The 21,594-nt window shown below is 38.6% G+C and overlaps 1 protein-coding gene across 3 annotated transcripts in view; it reads left to right on the top strand.

Annotated features, from left to right (window-relative positions):
• The window catches only part of LOC134747254 (stromal interaction molecule homolog), a 58,695-nt gene that overhangs the window by 12,550 nt on the left and 24,551 nt on the right, over positions 1 to 21,594 (top strand). For all 3 annotated transcript variants that reach the window (XM_063681862.1, XM_063681863.1, XM_063681864.1), the window contains exons 2-5: positions 11,593 to 11,723; positions 12,248 to 12,367; positions 12,777 to 12,889; positions 14,793 to 14,908. In XM_063681862.1, the coding sequence (XP_063537932.1) occupies positions 11,593 to 11,723; positions 12,248 to 12,367; positions 12,777 to 12,889; positions 14,793 to 14,908 (480 nt within the window). The remainder of the gene's footprint in view (positions 1 to 11,592; positions 11,724 to 12,247; positions 12,368 to 12,776; positions 12,890 to 14,792; positions 14,909 to 21,594) is intronic.

Genomic DNA, 21,594 nt, shown 5'->3' with positions numbered 1-21,594 from the left:
AATAATGGCTAACATAACTTTGTTTGCATTTTACAACCGTCGACACCCAAAACGAATGCACTCTGTAGAAAACCATTTGTTACAACATGTTTTAGACCATTTTAACCCCATTCAACAAGGAATAAGGTTAAAAATTAAATATACATGCAATGCACTTCTAACTTATTTTGTAAGTAACTAGTTGGCGGCTACGAGAACAAAAGCAGATAATAGTATTGTAATAATACAATGCCATTGTTAGTACATTATTAGCTCAGTTGATAGGATTCGATCTATAACAGATGCGATGATAGTTGCAGATGGCGGGACAATACAACGATCAGTACCCTGACCATGAGTTTTACGAGGCCTTACGCTAGCGACTGCGTCAACTCAAACGCCAGTGCATCTCGCTTGTTGCACATATCTCAATACGAGGCATATGCATTGTGAGTTATTTAGTTTACCCAGCCACTGGCGAATAAGTCAGTGTCAAACACTAGCGGGCGCAGCATGGTTCCATTTTTATCGCCTGTCGCTATGCCCGTCACTTTCGCACTTACAATTGTTAGAACGTGACAGACATGGTGACAAGCGATAAAAATGCGACCGTGCTACGGCCGCTGGTAAGAATACTGTTCGATCTAAAAATTTACGTCATAACGGAACTAGATTTATATTGAACGGTATATTTCGACGCAGTTACATGCATCATGTTCACGGGTGACTGAAGATAGCCTAAGATAAATAAGTCTAGTGAAACTAACCGTGAATCATTCAAAACTAGTCATAACGGAACGTTAAATTGAATATGATAAGTTCAAGGATCTCGCATATCCTATTGCCGGCCGCCATATGGATTGGATGGTAACAGATGCGGACGATAGTTGCAGATGGCGGGACGATACAACGGCCGTGTAGTTAGGCAGATTGACATCCATAAAAACTATACTGGGTGTATATTTTACAAGATACAAGGTTTATGCACGCCATGGTACTCAATTGGACGCATTCCTGCCAAGAGCTAATTATACTTTAATTTGGAACAGTCAGTCGGGGATCAAAAGTAAATGGTTTCCTAGATTATATTGACCCCTGTTAAAATGGACTTATTTGTATTTGATTCTTTTATGTCAGTCCATATTCTCAGGGGTGAATATGTACTTCATTCATACTAAACAACTTTTACTATGGACCCAACACCGAGATCACAAAAAAAAATTGTTACATAGAAAATATGTATGGGATAGCATTTTTTTTGCGTTTTCGGGGTTGCCCCATAGTTAAAGTTGCTCAGTATTACATATTCACCCGTCAGAGTATGTTCAGACATAAGAAAATCACTCTGTAGATTATCAGTTATCAAGGTTCAAGTACCAGTTCTGTTATTTTTACTTTATACTATACTGCAAGTGCTCGCAACTATCTTATCCTACGCATAATCCATTCAGAAACTGCGCTTAGCGGGCTAAGCACGGTCGCATTTTTATCGCCTGTCACCATGCCTGTCACGTTCTAACAAGTATGTAAGTGCGAAAGTGACAGGCGATAAAAATGCCACCGCTGGATACACAATGTACACATTAGACATACACAACAATGTCCGCTTGGACCTATTTGCAATGTGACCTCAGGCGTGAGGTCGTTCAGATAAAAAGTTCCCCTGTCTCGCTAGCAACGTAGGAACTGTTATCAAATGTAGCAGTTGGCATTGTAAGGAAGTACTCGTATAATACGAGTACCACAGAGCTTATAATACCGCGAACCACTTCGTTCGTTCGTTCGTCTATTTGCCTCTATGGTTTGAATTTGCAAGAGCGGTAGAGGCAGATAACGAAATTTCGTTTTTCAATTCTCAATTAGCAGATCATCTCCATTACTGTCCTCGCGCCAATTCCGTGCATTCGGAGGTCGAGGAAGTGGGAGGGTGTGCGCCGCCCCCGTACGTACAAAATGACACCACTCGGTCATGACGCCCAACATTCCTAACATTCCTCAGCCGTGCACAGCATTCGCGCGCGGACAGTAGGTATATGCTTACTCTATAATTGTACTAATAGGTATTTATTGCACATTATACTCGGACATTATTAGCTTATCGTTCACTACCGATTGGCGTCGCCGATAAAACAAATACATATAAACAAAACATAATGAGATAACCAAACGTATATACTGATAACAAAGAACACAGTATTTTTATCCTAGACGTATTTAAACTGAATGGGTCAAGTAAATAAATATTTTTCATTCATCGTTACCATCTTCACAGGACAATCGGTCGGCAGCAGTGATATCTTCACGGACGAAGAGCTCATAAAGATCTACAAACGACTGTACGATTGCTTAATACACAATCGTACCAGTTACACGGCAAAAGGTGTTGTGGATATATTATGTTTAATAGAAACTATAGATGTTAAATGTTGTCCGTTTAGTTAGATCGGCTGTTGACTGTATATTTATTTATTTTGATTTTTTATAGCTTAATGCTGATAGCTATCTATTATAGCTAGATATGCACGCATGTAACTGGCTAACTGTATGACACACGAGCGTTGTCGTCACAAGTTTAGTTAGGATTGGTTGCATTGATATCAATAATATCAGCTGTTAACTGGTAAAGGTTAACTGGAAGAAATCCCTTAAAGGGATACGTTAGCTTTTGTACTGCCTATTCTGTGCCATAAATTTGTGTTTTAGGTTTTGTAAAATAAAAAGTTTCTACATTAATGCACACCTGAAAAACCGAAATGTAATGTCCGCGCGCGAATTCCGTGCACGGCTCAGGAATGTTAGGAATGTTGGGCGTCATGACAGAGTAGTGTTATTTTGTACGTACGGGCGCGGCGCACACCCCCCACTTCCTCGACCTCCGAATGCACGGAATTGGCGCGCGGACAGTAGGTATAGTTCCGCCAACTGAATATTCGGCCGATGACCAGGCCGAACATCCGGTATCCGGCCAAACAACTATCCGTTTCATGATGCAACTTGCATCTCTAAGAATTTTCTTAGACTGACACACACCTTAAACTGATTCTTTTTTTTCAGGACACCGCTACGAGTATAAAACTCAGTTCCCTCTAGGTAATAATCTGATATTTTTGTAGCCCACATTGCATGGTTTTTTATACGGCTTAAATTGAGGATAACTAAAAATTTCACAAACTGGCAAAATCATTGACATCTTAAACACATTAAGTGCCGGGAATCGGCTACGAGCGTAACGCTACGAAAACGTTGGCAGTGAATGTTTTATATGACAATATTGACAATGGAACTATTTTAAGCGGGATCAGGCGTGGCTCACTCCGCGATTTCGTCGAGTCGCTACAAGTACATGGGGCCCACACCAATTTTGATGTCCAGCCATAGTAGTTGCCGCGCACCGCTACGGAACGGATGCCTGCTCGCGCTTGCGCGACCTAGCGTTTTTATCTGACGTAATAGACGCGGTTAGAGAGTGAACCTTCTGTATACCTAGTACTACTATTTATTCTGTGGCGGGTTTTACATTACGAAATTAGTGTCATGCATGTTCAAATCAGTTTCGCGAAAGTAGTTTCGATATATGCGAAAGTAATTTCGTGGAATAATTAGTGTCGTGAAATTCATAGTATCGCAGTTACCATGGCCCCATCAGCATCGAAGTTACACGTCCGCACAGCGTAGGCACTTTCACGACACTAGTTTTCACGTCGCATTTACACTACGTAATTAGTTGCATGACACTAATTTCAACAAAAAATAGCGCAGGCAGCTAAGGCAGTTATATGTAAAACTGTTTCATTTGTTTCCCGTGTTCATTCCTTATAATTTGATAAATCTTGACAAATCCCTGTACGGAAAACCTCAGTTTATAGCGCGAAATCTGCGTGCATAATAGTTATTTACGATACAAGTGCGGAAAAAAGAAATTCGAAACGAGTGGCGATAAATTAAAACACGACCGCAGGGAGTGTTTTAAATCGACACGAGTTGCGAATTACCTATTCGCACGTGTATCGTACAACGTTTTACAGTACATATGGCCCTTTAAACTTTCGTCATATGCACGAAAAGTGCTCTTTTACGCACTAGTGCGAAAAAGTAGCACCATATGTAATGTAAAATATATTTTATCCGCTAGCGTGCAAAAGTCATTTGAATTTCGAACACGATGAATATGTGTGCTTTTCGCTTGTTTATTTTGTTTGGATTTGAGTTTGTTATATCTTACATTTGATAGGTTAAATAGAGGGCTTTATTTTATTTTTTTGCATCGCATTTTCCTCGCTGTAGTGAGGTGAAAAGTCGTGTGTTCCGCACGGCTGCAAAATTATTTGGCGTCTCGTGTCGCTACGCTCAGGAATATATCGTTGATCCATTCGCTTCGCCCATGGTTCAATCTCAGATTCCTTCGCTCGCTCAGCTTTCAATTTCAACACTCACACCAAATAACCACTGCAGCCTTGTATAACAAATAACTATTGTACAGTCAGCAGCAGAAGTTGCCAAGCGGGCGAAATGATCAAAATGAACTTAACACAACTTTATGGTTAAGAGAATAAGGGCGTTTGCAGGTCATTTTGAACACCTCACCCGCCCCACCCTCTAATATACTTTAACCGTACAGGCGTCCAGAACAAGACATTACTTTTTAATTTGTTTGATGAATGATGACACTTATTTTGCTAGCAAATGTGTACCTGAATGACTTCCAAATGCTTTAAAAAGAGATTTCGGGTTTCGGGTAAAGGGGTTTCGGGGTTTCGGGTGTGTTGTGTGTCATGCTGACTTATTATGGGACTAACCACGAAATTCCAAAAAATAAGTAGGTAACTGTCCCATACGGTGTATTATACTTAACTTATTTATCTAGGTTTGAAAATGAATTTAGGCCGTTAGATTAGAAGCAAAATATAAACTAGACGATAAAGTAAAATACCAGTAGAGTACTTTTCTATGGAATAGTAAATAGAGCGATATCATTTCGGAATGATAACGATATCGGCTGGCCAAAAATAACTTCGTCTACCGCTCGTCTGGCGTCGATTTTAGCGGTTTGACTCAATGATGCATCTTCTTATATATATATATTTCATTTCATTTCATTTCTTCCTCGGTTCCGCATTGTTGAGGGTCGCGACCACATAAAGGTCGTTATTTTGTACACCGAGGCTCTCCATTCTGCACGATTTTCCGCCTTCCTGATAATAGGCGCCTGTGTAGATCCCTGGCAGGCCTTTACAGTGTCTACCCAGCGGGTTGGTGGATGTCCACTACCCCGTCCTGCATTTAACATGCCAACTATAATGCGCTTTTCAAGGTTGTCCTTCTCCTGTCTGGCCACGTGTCCATAGTAGATTAGGATCCGCTGGAGGCAAATGGCTGATTAACGGCACTGGATTTTCAATTCCATCAGGATTGACGCATTAGTACGGCGCGCCGTCCAAGGAATACCTAACATCTTATTTTATTTTTATTTTTTCTTTATTGGGGAAAAAAACAGACATAGGAAGATAATATAAAACGAAGAGAATGGTTTTTACATTAATAGGTGCAACCTACATCCTGAGACAATTCCCACTAAGATTTATAAATCAAGAGTGTATAAGTGGCATTGTCATCGGATTGAGGTACTTATAACATGTGTGGTAGGTATAGTAGATAGGTACTAAACTAATAATGATACACTGACGATAGTAGTAATTACAGTGCTGACAAGATTCAATCACATAACATTTGCGCCAACACCAATGATGCATATACTAAAATATGTAAAAACTGTTAATCCTAGACACATGTGGTTACCCCGTTAATAAGCATATACCTACTCGTGATATGTCTAAAAATAATAATTTGGGTGTGTCTAATTTAATATATATGCTTGTCTCAATACCGTAAAATTGTTCCTACAGATAAATCCCATTTTACGCCTCCAAAAATCTAACAATAAATCCACCCGTTGTTTTCCGTTATTGTTGGCTTCCCATTCGTGCATGAAAGCTGCCATTACATCAAAAATACATTTGACTAATCTATAAAATTGAATTATTTTTAACTCACATCAACACATTACACAGTGTTTATAAATTACTCAAATATCTTGCGAGGCTTAAAAACCGGAAAGTGTGAGTCAAACTTGTGTCGACTATTTGATACAGTCGGCTTCACAAAGATGCACATCTTTTGCACAATGATACCTACGCGTATAAAATCTGATACAATCTTGTTTGAGCTTTTATTTTTGCATCATTCGTTGCGTTATCCAAGATATTATCACAGGTGCTAAAATGTTAAAGTAGGTAAATAATTTGAATTTTTAATATTTATATTTCTCTAAACTGAACGGACAGCGTATTACTTAGTACTTCATGTGGCCTAGGATATACTTATATAATGAAGGCAATCATAGTACATATTTACGAGTATATCCGAATGACCGATTCACGTGTTTTATGTTTTTGTTTAAGAATACTTTAACAAACTGTACTTTATATATTATGATGAAAGCAAAATAATATTTTGTTAGTACTGTACTCACTTGCAAATGATCTTCATTTCATCTTTACCTTGACAAACAAACTTTATTTTAGGAAACTACAATTTAATTAATTCGGTTTAACTTAATTACTTTATAGATTAACCTAGTTCTATTCTATATAGCACATAATTAGTTTAAATGTCTGTAACACAGCCTACGACAATTCACAAGATCAGACTAAACGACACCTACCAAAGAAAAGTTTATTTTAAAGAAGTGCGTGGCCAGCGAACTATTTAAAAATTAAGCTTGGCACTTGGCATTTAAACTATAGGCTAACATTTTTATAGTTTTTGACACACCTCTATAAATAGCCAAATACCTCGTTGTAGACTACCTATTTGTAATAATTTAATAAAGTGTACGAATCATGGTCATTTAACCTTTTGGAATATATACGCACCGTAGGTTCAACGCCAAAGACGGATTAATCGGTCGTAGACCACAGAGCAACATAGACCTACATGCATATGCATAAAGTTCAATTTCAGTTTTGACACTTCGGTGACGTGGCGTCTGGATGACTGCTTTTGTGTTTGACACGGCGTCGAAAAGGTTAACCGAGTCGACGGTCAGCACACGCGAGTTTGAAGACCTTCGGAGTTGCTTGACGACCGCCATCTTGGCGACATCGAGTCGGGATTAATTTTTTGTTTTTTCTCATTAACGTTGTTTGAAGTGTAATACTGATAGCTTATTATGCAGTAAACTAATGAAGACGTGTGCGGATAATGAAGAATTAATCTAGATACGAGTTTATCCACCGTTTTGGCGTCAACGCCAAGTAGCTCCACGTGGCCCTTGTATAGTCGCTATCGCTATACAAGAGCTCATAATATCACAACTACCGAACAACGTCGTGCTCTAAGAGCATTTGGTATTTCTACCTCTAACCGTATCTGGATAGAGCGCTAGAGGCCATAATTGTATTATTTATACTTTTACCGTACACTGGCTGATTTACATCAAGATTGAAGAAATATAACTCGATCCCACGTGGATCCCACTTTGACGTTGGCGAAATCATCGACAGTATCGATGGAGCCATTCTACCTAGTCGGCTCATAAGTTCTGTCACTGGCCTTTAAAATTTAAATTTGGAACTCCTAAAACAAAAACCGTTCTGCATTTGAATTTCGAATCTTTATTAAATATTTGAGTAGTATAATTTTGCAATTTTCTGTTTTCTTCAACATGGAGTGGACGCTTAAAGATAGCCGTACCGCAATAATTGCACTATATCGTTGTGGTCACTCGCCGACTAAAATTTTTAAGCTACTTGAAAATTTAAAATTCTCTCTAAGATTTGTGTATCGTACCATAGAAAGATACAGTGAGGTCTCTAGTTTAAATGACAAGAAAAGAAGCGGTCGTCCGCGTACAGCTAGGACTCCAGCGGTTGTACAAGCAATTAGGGCACGCATTGCCAGAAATCCCGCTAGGAAACAAAAAGTTATGGCCCTCCAGGTGGGTTTGAGCAAAAACACGGTGAAAAGAGTGCTTAATCAAGACCTGAGACTTCGTGCTTATAAACGAAAAACTGGCCATCTTCTCAATGGTCGGCTTAAAGCTTTAAGGCTTAAAAGATCTAAAGCTTTATTGAAGAAGTACGCTAAAAATAAGCACCGTTGTATACTGTTTTCGGACGAGAAAATTTTTGACATAGAAGAAAACTGTAATAAACAAAATGATAGAGTGTACGCTCGCAATAGTAAAGAAGCGTCTAATAGCATTCCCCGTATTCAAAGAGGTCATCACCCTTCATCTGTGATGGTTTGGCTGGGAGTTTCTTATGCGGGCGTCACTAGTATGCATTTTTGTGAGAAAGGAGTAAAAACTAGTGCCAAAGTGTACCAAGACACGGTGTTGACTAATATTGTGAAACCACTATCCCATACGATGTTTCTAAACCAGCATTGGGTTTTCCAGCAGGACTCTGCTCCAGCCCATAAGGCAAAGTCTACACAAGCCTGGCTCGCCTCCAATAAAATCGACTTTATACGGCATGAAGATTGGCCCTCCTCTAGCCCAGATCTTAATCCTTTAGACTATAAAATATGGCAGTATTTAGAGGAAAAGGTGTGCTCAAAACCTCATGCAAATCTAGACTCGCTGAAAAAATCTCTTGCTACGGCAGTGGCCAATATCGACATGAAAGTGGTGCGTGAATCCATTGACGACTGGCCACGAAGACTTCAAGCCTGTGTAGATAATTATGGCGGTCATTTTGAATAAATGTTATACATTTAGATTCTCTAGTTTATAAGCTTTCAAACGCTGTACAAATTATACGGAATAAACTTAAACTTTTGATTTTATTTGATACTATGTATATGACAGAACTTATGAGCCGACTAGGTACATAAAGATTGATTGAAGACCTTCAACCTTCAACGCACGGTTTCACCATCCGGCGTTAAAGTGTCAAGTATCAAATATTTGTCTAAAATAGATTTAGATACTTATCTTACGACGTGTTAAATACTCACACCTGTTAGCCTAAAAGTAAACTATTTAAATTATATAAATAATGGACATGCCTTGTGCCATGTGATTTTAGTTTGGTGCGTCGTATAGATATAAAGTACATAATTTTCAAAGTTTTCTCAGTTGTACAGTGGTCTTAGATGGTCGTGTTTATGAGCATCTACAAAAAAATGTGTACCAATTACTTTTTGTAGAAAAACCATCAATTTTTAGGTTATTTCTACTCAGAATCTCGTGATTCTATATGACTATAGTCCTCGTGGACTCGATAAATTATTTAAATAGGAAAAAAAGTGTCCGAAAAAAAAGTACAGTTTTGTGACGCATTTTTACGTACATTTTGTATGGAACGTCACAAAACTGACACCCATAGGTATGAATAACCTTACCTTACCTTGTATGATAAGCTTAGGATACTTTTAACATTTGTTAGGATGCTTATTAGGATACTTTTTAGGGTTCCGTACCCAAAGGGTAAAAACGGGACCCTATTACCAAAGATAGATATAACTCCGTAATAGATGGATACAGTCTAAGGAAAAAACGTGCCTCGAAAATCACGAAAATTTGATTCTCGATCAGATGGCGCCACTAGTTTTGGCCTACACTCGTATAGAGGGCGTTGACTGTTTCGTTTGTTATTTATAATTTTAACGCATACCAGTGAAAGAACATGGGTCAAAATCATATAAAAATAATTATTGCAAATAAAAAAATCATTTATCCATATTTAAATACATTTTATCGTATTTTTATAAATATTTATTTTTAGTTTTAAAGTGTGTCGACAGATGGCAGTGAATTTACTGGGGTTACAAAATTTACTATGACAGTACCGCTCTAGTATAAGTTACTCTATGCTATTACTAAGACTCCGCTGTCCGTCTGTCCGTCCGTCTGTCCGTCTGTCCGTCTGTCTGTCTGTCTGTCTGTCACCAGGCTGTATCTCATGGACCATGATAGCTAGACAGTTGAAATTTTCACAGATGATGTCTTTCTGTTGCCGCTATAACAACAAATACTAAAAACGGAATAATATAAATATAACACAAAAACTATATAACTATATTTAAAACTATTTTACGCGATTAAGTCCCGTGGAGATAAATAATAATGAATATAAATATTTAAATGGGGCTCCCATACAACAAACGTGATATTTTTTGCCGACTCGCTCTTGGCCGGTATTTTTTATCTTTATTTTCATCCGATTTTGAGTCAAAATAACCCAAGAGATGTAAGTTTTCCAAATAACGGTACGGAAATTAAATTTTTGACTGTAGGTACAGTAATGCACAAATTGGGTGTCAATTAGTAGGTGTTTTAAATAAATACATGTGAACGTATTTCGAATTAAAATGTTGCATGTAAGCTTACTAACTGAAAGCTAAATTAATTTTGATTTATATCGTACATGTTCTCATAATGATTGTAACGTAGGGCGAAAAACAGGCACTTTTGCTTATCTTACACGTAAACAATTACATTTGGTAGCATTTAATTTTCATCGATAACTCTAGCAAACTCCTATCTCTAGTCGTATTCTGCTGTTTTATAATCGTCTTACCATGAAATTCAAGCTCAATTTGCAAAGTTTTCATTTTGATAGTTAGCAGTAGGATTTATCGTTAGCAGATGTAATATGCGTACAGGGTGTAAATATAGACAGACACATTTGTTTACTACAACAGAAAATTAACTATCATTTCATTCGCCTGAAATGAATTCGAAAGTCATAATTATCTTACATTACAATGTTATGTGCTACGAGTGTATGATTTTTTTCTAACAAACTTTCGTCTTCAAGTTTACTTAGCAGTTAAACACTATAAGACAGACGGTATTTATTTAAACTCAAATAAATATTTCCAGGCAGCAGCGAACGGCGAAGAGTTCAAAATAATTTTCACACATGCTCATATTACATTACAATACTATTCTAAACATACTATTCTATAATTATCCTTAATAATAACAAAAATCATTGGGACGCAGCAAATGTGCTATCACATGTTGCATCCCATAAAAGACACCGCCCCCTCCGCCAGGGAGCTAAGGTGAGCCCGTCGGGTCTTTTACCGTCTGACCGTGACAAGCCCGGCGGTTCCAATATGCACGGGATATTGGCCGACACCATTGCCCGCCGCACTATTTCATTTAAAAAGTGGTGTTTATTTATTTATTTATTTGTGCATCGGTGCGCGTCGCACACTTTGCATCCCAACCTTAGGGCCACTGCAATTCTCAGAGAGTCGTTGTCCAACAGTGTGCCCAGGTGCGGAGACGGCAAAGCATGCAACCATGCTCCCGTCTCATATTGCTCATTCGCTTAACAAAAAAGTTATGTTCAGACCATTTTGACCACCTCGCTCGTTAAGCTATTTCTGTCCCAAAAACAGATTGCATTATGATCAATTTCAGCTGATCATGCAATCATCGATTAATAAAGTCTGATAGCGAAACTATGTGTTTAAAACTTAAAAACTACTTGAAAGTAGTATCTCGTAGGTGTTTATCGGATTCGTGTTACTTTTTAGATCACCTATAATTGCCATGCAACTTAAGACAAATCTGACCATATCATTTTCTATTTCCAGTCCTCGTGGAGGCATGTCACAACGAGCCTGGATGTCTCCAGGACCGAGCGGGGCTCGAAGCCATCACGCAGCTGCACAAGCAACTAGACGACGATGATAACGGCAACGTCGACCTTAGCGAGAGTGACGATGTGAGTTACTGTTACAAACTATAGGTTATGTTAAAGAGTCGGGTGTCAGGGCCGAGGGTTTGAAGCCATCACGCAGCTCCACAAGCAACTAGACGACGATGCTAACGGCAACGTCGATCTTAGCGAGAGTGACGATGTGAGTTACTGTCACAAACTATAGGTTATGTTAAAGAGTCGGGTGTCAGTATCGAGGGCTTGAAGCCATCACGCAGCTCCACAAGCAACTAGACGACGATGCTAACGGCAACGTCGATCTTAGCGAGAGTGACGATGTGAGTTACTGTCACAAACTATTAGGTTATGTTAAAGAGTCGGGTGTCAGTACCGAGGGCTTGAAGCCATCACGCAACTCCACAAGCAACTATCGATGTTAACGGGACTTCAGTAGGAGTAATGCTGTCAGATTTTCTTTAGTTTTCAATCCAAAATACTCGGTATTAACCATACAAACCTCAGACACACCCCCTCCTGTTCAGATTAGCTTCTACTTTCTTAATAATGACCTAAGTTGTCTCTTATTCCAGTTCCTCCGCGAGGAGTTGCAATATGACAGCGGTTACGAGAAGCGACAGCGAGCCTTTCACCACAACGATGACATGCACATATCCGTCAAGGAGCTTTGGGAGGCTTGGCTTAAATCAGAAGTAAGTTACCTCAACATATCGTTATTTTGTTCAGATAGCAGCAGAAGTAACTAAGAGCGCGATGTGTTTAAAAATTTCTGCACATTATCTTGAAGGTGCAGTGGGTTCAGCCAGCAGTTTTTGAGAAATCGTGCTTTTTAGGGTTCCGTACCCAAAGGGTAAAAACGGGACCCTATTACTAAGACTCCGCTGTCCGTCTGTCCGTCCGTCTGTCAGTCTGTCACCAGGCTGTATCTCATGAACCGTGATAGCTAGACAGTTGAAATTTTCACAGATGATGTATTTCTGTTGCCGCTATAACAACAAATACTAAAAAGTACGGAACCCTCGGTGCGCGAGTCCGCGACTCGCACTTGGCCGGTTTTTTATCTTTTTGTACTATCGCCCTGATTTATAACTTTCATTTCAGGTTCACAATTGGACGGCGGAGCAGACGGTGGAATGGCTAACACAGTCTGTAGACCTACCGCAGTACAGGAGTCTGTTTCTGCAACACAAAGTCACAGGCGCTACGCTGCCCAGGTAACGTTAGTCTTTTAGAGATAGCAAACGTTACTGTCTTGTACCTATGCTTAGCGTCTATCTGTACGGTGGGATGGCTGACCTAGTCTGTAGACCTCCCGCAGTACAGGAGTCTGTTTCTGCAACACAAAGTCACAGGCGCTACGCTGCCCAGGTAACGTTAGTCATTTAGAGATAGCAAACGTTACTGACTTGTACCTATACTTAGCGTCTATCTGTACGGTGGAATGGCTGACCTAGTCTGTAGACCTCCCGCAGTACAGGAGTCTGTTTCTGCAACACAAAGTTACAGGCGCTACGCTGCCCAGGTAACGTTAGTCTTTGAGAGATAGCAAACGTTACTGTCTTGTACCTATGCTTAGCGTCTATCTGTACGGTGGAATGGCTGGCCTAGTCTGTAGACCTCCCGCAGTACAGGAGTCTGTTTCTGCAACACAAAGTCACAGGCGCTACGCTGCCCAGGTTACCGCTACCGCATTCCACCAGAGAAGGGTCCTTATGCACATGGAGCATAAGGACCCTTTAGGCATGGAACGCCACATATTGTATGAACTGAGTGAACGCTCGAACGATAGCTACGCTGTACGCCCTACCGAACGCTCCGCTGAATGTTCGCCGCTTAGACCGTACACTCAGTGTTTTCACATTGTTTAATCTGATATCGGTTGTTTGATACGACCACAAAGAAGCAAAATGTAAAAAAGTAGCTTTTTACAACATACAACACTCACAACAATCATAGACTATAAACTTTAAGGCTGGTTGTACATGCATAATAATTGTAGTGCATAACTAGCCTTATGAACCGATTTTGCATGTACAATCAGCCTTAAAGTTTATAGTCTATGATTGTTCATTATTTTAGTATGTGGGTATTTTTGCACTTTGTAATTTTTCCTCAGTCACCCGTTGACCACGAACGCTGTAAAGGGTTCGAAACGTCGGGATGTATTATAAATTCAATATACGCGATATAATCCGTTTTCATAGTTTTATTTCATGAGTAACTATCGCGGTAACCGAAGACAATATTAGCTTTTTATTAATTAATTTAGTAAATGGTAATTAGTCAAAGAAAGCGTTAGTTAAACCAGGCGTGGCTCACTCCGCGATTTCGTCGCGTCGCTACAAGTACATGCGGCCCACACCAATTTTGGTGTCTAGCCATAGTAATTGCACCGCTAAGGAACGGACGCCTGCTCGCGCTCATATCTGCCATAATAGACGGGTTTTGTTGGAGAGTGAAACTTCTGTACCTAGTACTATTATTTATTCTTTGGTTAAACTAAACGGACTTGATGCTGTAATGGCACTTTCTAGCAGTTTTGGATTATACAATGTAAAAACGCTCTGTCTTGTAAAGAAAGAAGTGAAAGCAGTCAACGTTTCATGCAGAAATGCAGAAAAAAAATGTTAATAAATAAGGAACTATCAACTAAAATCGCCAAAACCTTTGAAGCGGCGCCGCGCAAGTAGATGTGGTCATCCTTTTCTGATGTAAAGGTGGTGTTTATTTACGTATAACACTAAAAAGCTTTACCACCCACCAACAAAAGTATTAAAAAAAATGGTTTCATAAAGTTCTACCCTAGTGATTCACTTTTGAAGCTTTACCTTTACCCCCTTACAGTAGGCCTTTCATGGTGTCAATAATAGCCTTTTTACTAACCTGTAACAAATAAATAAATCACATATTAGATGGGTTTCAATCAACACTGCTGTTGGTTGAAAGCGCGCGGTTGCGTTTGCCGCACACCCATTTTACATCAGATAATCTAAAAACACTATATTGTTTTCTGCCGTAAATGCAGCGGGAAGCATGCGCATGCGTTCAACGCTGCTTTTATCGCATAAAACAAACGCGCGTTTAAAATAATATTCGTAAAAATCTTTCCTTCCTCAGGTTGGCGGTGAACAACATGCAGTACGTAAGCAACGTCCTTGGCATCAAGGACCCCATACACAAGCAGAAACTGGCCCTCAAGGCCATGGACGTGGTCCTCTTCGGGCCCCCTAAAGGTAAAATCCATTCTTATTTGTAGTATTTGTACATTATCACAGATACAGTGTTGGTCGCTAAGACAAAAATGTAACTTAATGACAAGCCGTTTTCTCACGCACACATACTCATTTATCTTATCGGATTTGAGCCATTCCTCACTCAGCCCTAGAGCTTTTAACGTGTGCCTTTTGTCCATGAGACGACGAAATTGGCGTATGAAAACACAGTTTTGTCTTAGGGCCTGTTCACGCATTGATTGGTGTTTAGTGCGAGTTCATACACTTGCTGTACCCTGACAAGATTTTATTTGGTCTTCGACATGTTATGGATTTTCAGTGGTACTAATAATTTATTTTACTCTCAAGGAGACTTTCACAACAGACGCTCAAAGCATTTAGTTATTACTAGCTTTTGCCCGCGACTTCGTCTGCGTGGAATTAGTAATTTGGGTACCTTAATTCTTAAACAAATCTGCTTTTTAATCCATCCTTTTTCACCCCCAAATTGGTCCACACTATACATTTCCACCCCATTTTTTACACCCTTAAGGGATGATTTCGGGGATAAAAGTTATTCTATATCATTTCCCACAGCTCAAACTATCCCCATACCAAGTTTTATCTAAATCGGTTCAGCGGTTATTGATTCCCCATACAAATTTCCTCCCCCCTTTTCACCCCCTTGAGGGGTGAGTTCTGGGATAAAAAGTATCCTATGTCCTTCCCCGGGACTCAAACTATTTGTATACCAAATTTCAACTAAATCGGTTCAGCGGTTTAAGCGTGAAGAGGTAACACACAGACAGACAGACTTTCGCATTTATAATATTAGTATGGATTACTATAGAGAAGGTGTATTATTGGTATGGGCCAAACAATGAATTTGTCGCAATCGCAACCTGTACCACACGACCAAAACGTAAGCGCGTGGTTCTAGAATCCATGGAGTCGTCATATGCTAAAATATTTTTTTTCGAAGTCAAAAGTCAAATAAAACGTTAATAATGTCATAATTTATGTTATTAAATCATTATTAACGCATTATAATGGAGTACAGGATATAAAAAAAATATTGTTCAAAACCTATAGTCGAAAGATGCCATGGATCTATGAATCAAGTCAAAATAGCTATTTCAAACATCAGTGAACTTGGTTTTATAAAAAAAAAACCTACGAAATTATACCGCAAACTATTACCTCAATTAGAGTATAGGTACTAATATTTCTCTCGCTGATTCTTTACAAGTTGTTGACCAATCACATATTGTTTTACAATGGTTTGCCGTGTGTTACAGATAATGTTCTAGGTAAACTAGAAAAAATGTTAAGTAGAATCCCGATTTCGATGTTATACGGGACTTGACCACAAATACCACAATGTACTACGAAGTACAAAAATGACGTATCGGCAAAACTTCTCGAGAATGTAACTTTATAATCAGTGAACGTGGAGGGATCGTCCTCAACACACATATAAGTTTTTGATCAATCTAGAACTCGTTTGACCCCGCAAAATAAAGATAAATTTAATAGCAACAATCTATTCTTACTACCATGAACATGAAATAGATGATGATATGATTGTTCCAAAACCTGTTTGAATTTTATGTCCATTATATCCGTTGCAATCTGCCTATCCGTTTGGTGGCATGGTGTACTAAATAAGTACAAACAAACATAAACTCGAAAAACATTACTTCCTTTTTCGTCAGTTTTTTTTTCTTCCATGCCCGGCCGTTCCACCTGTCGGCAGAAAATGTAACTTCAATCTATGCTATTTGCCATGAGTATAGTTTGCGCTGGAGAGCGCAGTTATGTGACTTCGCGTTGTTGAAGGTTATACATAGATGGCGCGCTATGTTGCCAAGTTTAAGGCTGTATTGAGAGTCGTGTGACGTCATAAGAGTCCCCTGCAAGCTCGGCCGAATTTCACCTTCCCATACAAACAGAGTTTCGTTCTCATTTTAAAACTACGTGTTGGATTGTAATGAAACTTTGCACACACAATGACATGTGGTATATCTAGGTCTCAAATTAGTTTATATAGCTCCAGTTTATAAAACAACTGAAATAGAGCAAAAACTAGTTTTGTATGAAAAACTTAAATACCTACGCTGTATTTTTTAACTACGAGTATGGTATCTGAAGCTACATACACTAATTACAGATAGATATACATACCTTATCCTATTGTATGTACAAAGTTTCAGAGCAAACTAGCTACTAGTTTTAAAATGAGAAATAAAATGAGTAATATTTTGTAGTTAAATAATTACTAAAAACCGGCCAAGTACGAGTCGGACTCGCGCACGAAGGGTTCCGTACTATTTCGCAAAATCGGCAAAAAAACCACGTTTGTTGTATGGGATCCCCACTTAAATATTTATTTTATTCTGTTTTTAGTATTTGTTGTTATAGCGGCATCAGAAATACTTTCACGGTTCATGAGATACAGCCTGGTGACAGGCAGACGGACAGAGAAGTTTCAGCAATAGGGTCCCGTTTTTACCCGTTGGGTACAAAACCCTAATAGATTGTGAATTATGCTGCCATGCCGTTTTATTTAAGTGAAGTAAATTCAGAAAAGCTTATATCATAAAAATAAGAATGTTCCTTCTTTATAGTATGTCAATGAGTCGTACTGTATAGGTTTTGTTACATGTCTAACATATCCTAACTATAGCCCGATCGCCCAAATATTGTTTAAAACCAGTAGGCACCATCGCCCACGCTGTTAACTGTCGGTCCACCGATGGACTTTATTACAAAAGGCATAAGCTTAAAATAAATTTGTGAAAAAATTACTGCCTTGGGTGAGACTTGAACTCACGGCCTCTGGATCGACCAACTGAGCTACCAAGACATCCATTGTCAGCAAATCTTCCCACTATATGGGTCTAGGGGACCCTACCGACATCTACCGTAAGAGCGTTACACTTCTTAAACGGCAACCGGAGTTCCAAGTCATATTCGAAACTCACCAGTTACGATGTGATACCCATTCTAAATTAATTTTTTTTTACAAGCAGAAACGTCTGCGAACGATGCTATTAAGCTTAGAATAAATTTAAAAGTGGAAAAATTACTGCCTTCGGTGAGACTTGAACTCACGGCCACTGGATCGATACTCCAGCGCTCTGCCAACTGAGCCACCAAGACCTCATCCATAGTCAACAAATCTTCCCACTAAATGGGTCTAGTCTAGGGGACCCTAGCGACATCTACCGTAAGAGCGTTACACTTCTTAAACGGCCACCGGAGTTCCAAATCATATTGGAAATTATCCACTTACGATGTTCTACCCATTCTAAACTAATTTTTAATAAGCAGAATCGTCTGCGAACGATGCTATTAAGCTTAGAATAAATTTAAAAGTGGAAAAATTACTGCCTTGGGTGAGACTTGAACTCACAGCCTCTGAATCGATACTCCAGCGCTCTGCCAATTTACTCTACTTCTAAGCTTAATGCTTAATAGCATGGTTCGCAGACGTTTCTGCTTGTTAAAAATTAATTTAAAAGGCATAGGGTCCATCGGTTGACAGTTAAGTGTTGATGTTTATACATCAACCTCACATTACAAACCGATTATTTTTTTATGTTAATGATCCCCATTTATTATAAACAGGCGACGCAAGGTAATGGCCCAACATTATTATAATAACACATTACAATGTTCACGATTGGGCTGTCGGTATGTTTTACTGTAATGTCACACGTGCTGAAAAATAAATGTATATAAGTATGTATATTGTCGCCTAGCACCCATAGTACAAGCTTAGATTAGTTTGGAGCTAGGTTAAGATGTCCCCTAATTAAAAACTGTAATAGATGTCATATATTAAAAAAAAAGTGACGAAGCCCTCCAGTGGTGAAGGCCGGATTCGAACCGGCGTCTTTAGCTATCGCGGCTAACGCCATGAACCCCTAGGCCACCCCGCCACGGCGGTGCCCGTCCGAATTTCTCGACTATATGCCATCTTAGTAAGACTAGGCGTATTTGACCAGCTCTATATTTATATATAGTAGTGTAACTACTTAAAAAACACAAATCAAAATATTTAATAAAATAATTTGATTTGTTCCCAAACTTGTTCATGTCCCCTAATATTTATTTATTTAATAATATTTATTTATAAAAAAAGGGGAATGTTGGCTATTCACAATTTCAATGAACAGGTTGATAAAAATCGGTCGTTGTACTTATATAATTATAATCACAAATGTTTATTCTGTAGTCTCTATTACCTTCGCAAAAAAAATTTGAAACAAATATTTCGTACTCACAAAATTATGTAAACTTACCGTTTCTCTCGATAGTCTGTTAAAAAATTGGGATATGTGATATTCATGTCTGTGATGTATGATCAAGTATAGTATTTATTAAGGAATAGCTATAAATCTGCCTATTATAATAATATTATTAAGTACCTATATGCAAAACTGAGCCTTATTTACTCATCACTGTTTTTTATCAGATTACAGTAAACTCTATTTTTTATTTATAAAAACTGATAATTACGTTTGCCAAAAGCTTGTCAATCTCCTGTCGCGGGGCGAGGTAATTCGAGTCGGGGCGGGGCAGTGCGTGGCCGTTCTGTATGATCATACTAAGTATTACTTATTCTGTGGCGTAGGTAAGCGTCATCATTGTAGATCTATAATAATAGTAATTATTTTTGTCAACAGTACAGCTCAGTCATAGCAAATTGCTTTATGTAGTAGGTTATAGTATGAATTATCTCTGGTGATTTTTTCGGGCTCGGGCTCTAATCTGTTAAACAAAAGATTATTTCCTTTATGCAGTGGTTACACTGCTTACTGCTAATAGCACCAGCATAAGTTACAGCAAAGATAGATATAATTCCCTAATAGATGGATACAGTCTAAGGAAAAAACGTGCCTCGAAAATGACGAAAATTTGATTCTCGATTAGATGTCGCTACTACCTTTGGCCTACTCTCGTATAGAGGGCGTTGACGGTTTCGTTTGTTATTTAACAATTTTAACGCATATCAGTGAAAGAACATGGGTCAAAATAATAAAAATAATTAATGCAAAAAAAAAACATTTATCCATGTTTAAATACATTTTATCGTATTTTTATAAATCTTCATTTTTAGTTTTAAAGTGTGTCGATAGATGGCAGTGAATTTACAAAATTTATTATGAAACCGCTCTATATTATATCCTCTTTGGTTACAGGAACAAGCCCGTTTAAAAAGCTATACCAAACTATTTATATGTTTCGAATTCATGAAACAGCCCATTCGGAGATAACACGTTTTGTTATCTCCAAAGAAGAGACCACCCTGATTGTTTCCTGAATTGAGCTGTCACTTAAATTTGAACCTATAAAAGCAAAAAAACACCTCTACATAATGTCAATGTCAATGATGTCACAGAATTAATAATATAAAAGTTTCGAATTCCTTACTTGTTGTTTTTCTTATTTTTTCGCAACTGTATTAAAAAACGTCGTTCGATACACGTGCGGAAATGTCATTCTTCACTCGTCCCGAGTCTTGCTACTCGCCTACGGCTCGTGCCAAGATATCTCGGTACTCGAGAAGTAATGACATACTTTCCGCACTAGCATAATAGTAATTACTTCTCGAGTACCGAGATATCTTGGCACGAGCCGTAGGCGAGTGGCAAGACTCGGGACGAGTGAAGAATGACATTTCCGCACGTGTATCGAACGACGTTTTTTAATACAGTTGCGAAAAAATAAGAAAAACAACAAGTAAGGAATTCGAAACTTTTATATTATTAATTCTGTGACATCATTGACATTATTATGTAGAGGTGTTTTTTTGTTTTTATTCGACTAGAATGGATTTTGTTATTATTATTGAACCCACTTCAATAAAAGTTTTTAAGAGATTAGGGACCGAGCCCGAAAAATCATCTGAGAAATACACTCAACGTCAATGAAAATGGATCAACTTTTCTAAAGGTAAAGTCCCTTCTGAGTGTAGATACGAATTCCCCCGCTATTATGTCATGTTGCCGCTAAAGTCGACTATAAAAACTACAAGTTTTTTGTGGTGTTTATCTGACGAGTTTTTTTTTGCTTTTAAGCACTATACTATTTACTAAAACATCGATGACACAGCAGTGATGGTAAATCGCCGCACCTTATATGGACTCTCCCACGCTAAACATAATATTTAGACCAAGTACATAAATGAAGATATTAGTCAACAACTAAAATAAATGAACATTTGTTCAAATAGTTTGTACAATTGGTAATTGTTGTGTTTGTTCTCTATCGGCTTAATATGTTATTTATTTACTACGAAGTTACTCATTCATTTAGAAAATCATCGCGCAACTTTTTTACTAGCCGCCTGAGATAGTAGACCCATATAGTCTGGGCAAAAAATTCAAAATCGCTCTCCTTCTTGATGCGACTGGCAAATCATGTTACTTTTTGGCAACCGGAGTTTTTAACCCAATTTGACCCCGCTGAATCCGAATTTAATTAAAAACGCCACACTGCAGGCTAGCATGCACTGGGCCCAAGACAGAGCGGCCTGGAGAGCACTGGTGAAGAGTGTCCACACTCGTCACGTCCCTCAGCCATGAGGTTACGATAAAGAAGAAGAGAAGAAGAATCCGAATTTGCCGGTTGCCCGATCGCAATCTTGACCGGAAGTGAGGTATTCAAGATGGCGGCCATTATTACCCTACATAGCGACC

The sequence above is a fragment of the Cydia strobilella genome, chromosome 14, assembly GCF_947568885.1.
Source record: "Cydia strobilella chromosome 14, ilCydStro3.1, whole genome shotgun sequence".
Classification (NCBI taxonomy): domain Eukaryota; kingdom Metazoa; phylum Arthropoda; class Insecta; order Lepidoptera; family Tortricidae; genus Cydia; species Cydia strobilella.
The sequence above is the reverse complement of the archived record's forward strand: the minus strand, read 5'-3'. Positions and strand labels throughout refer to the sequence as shown.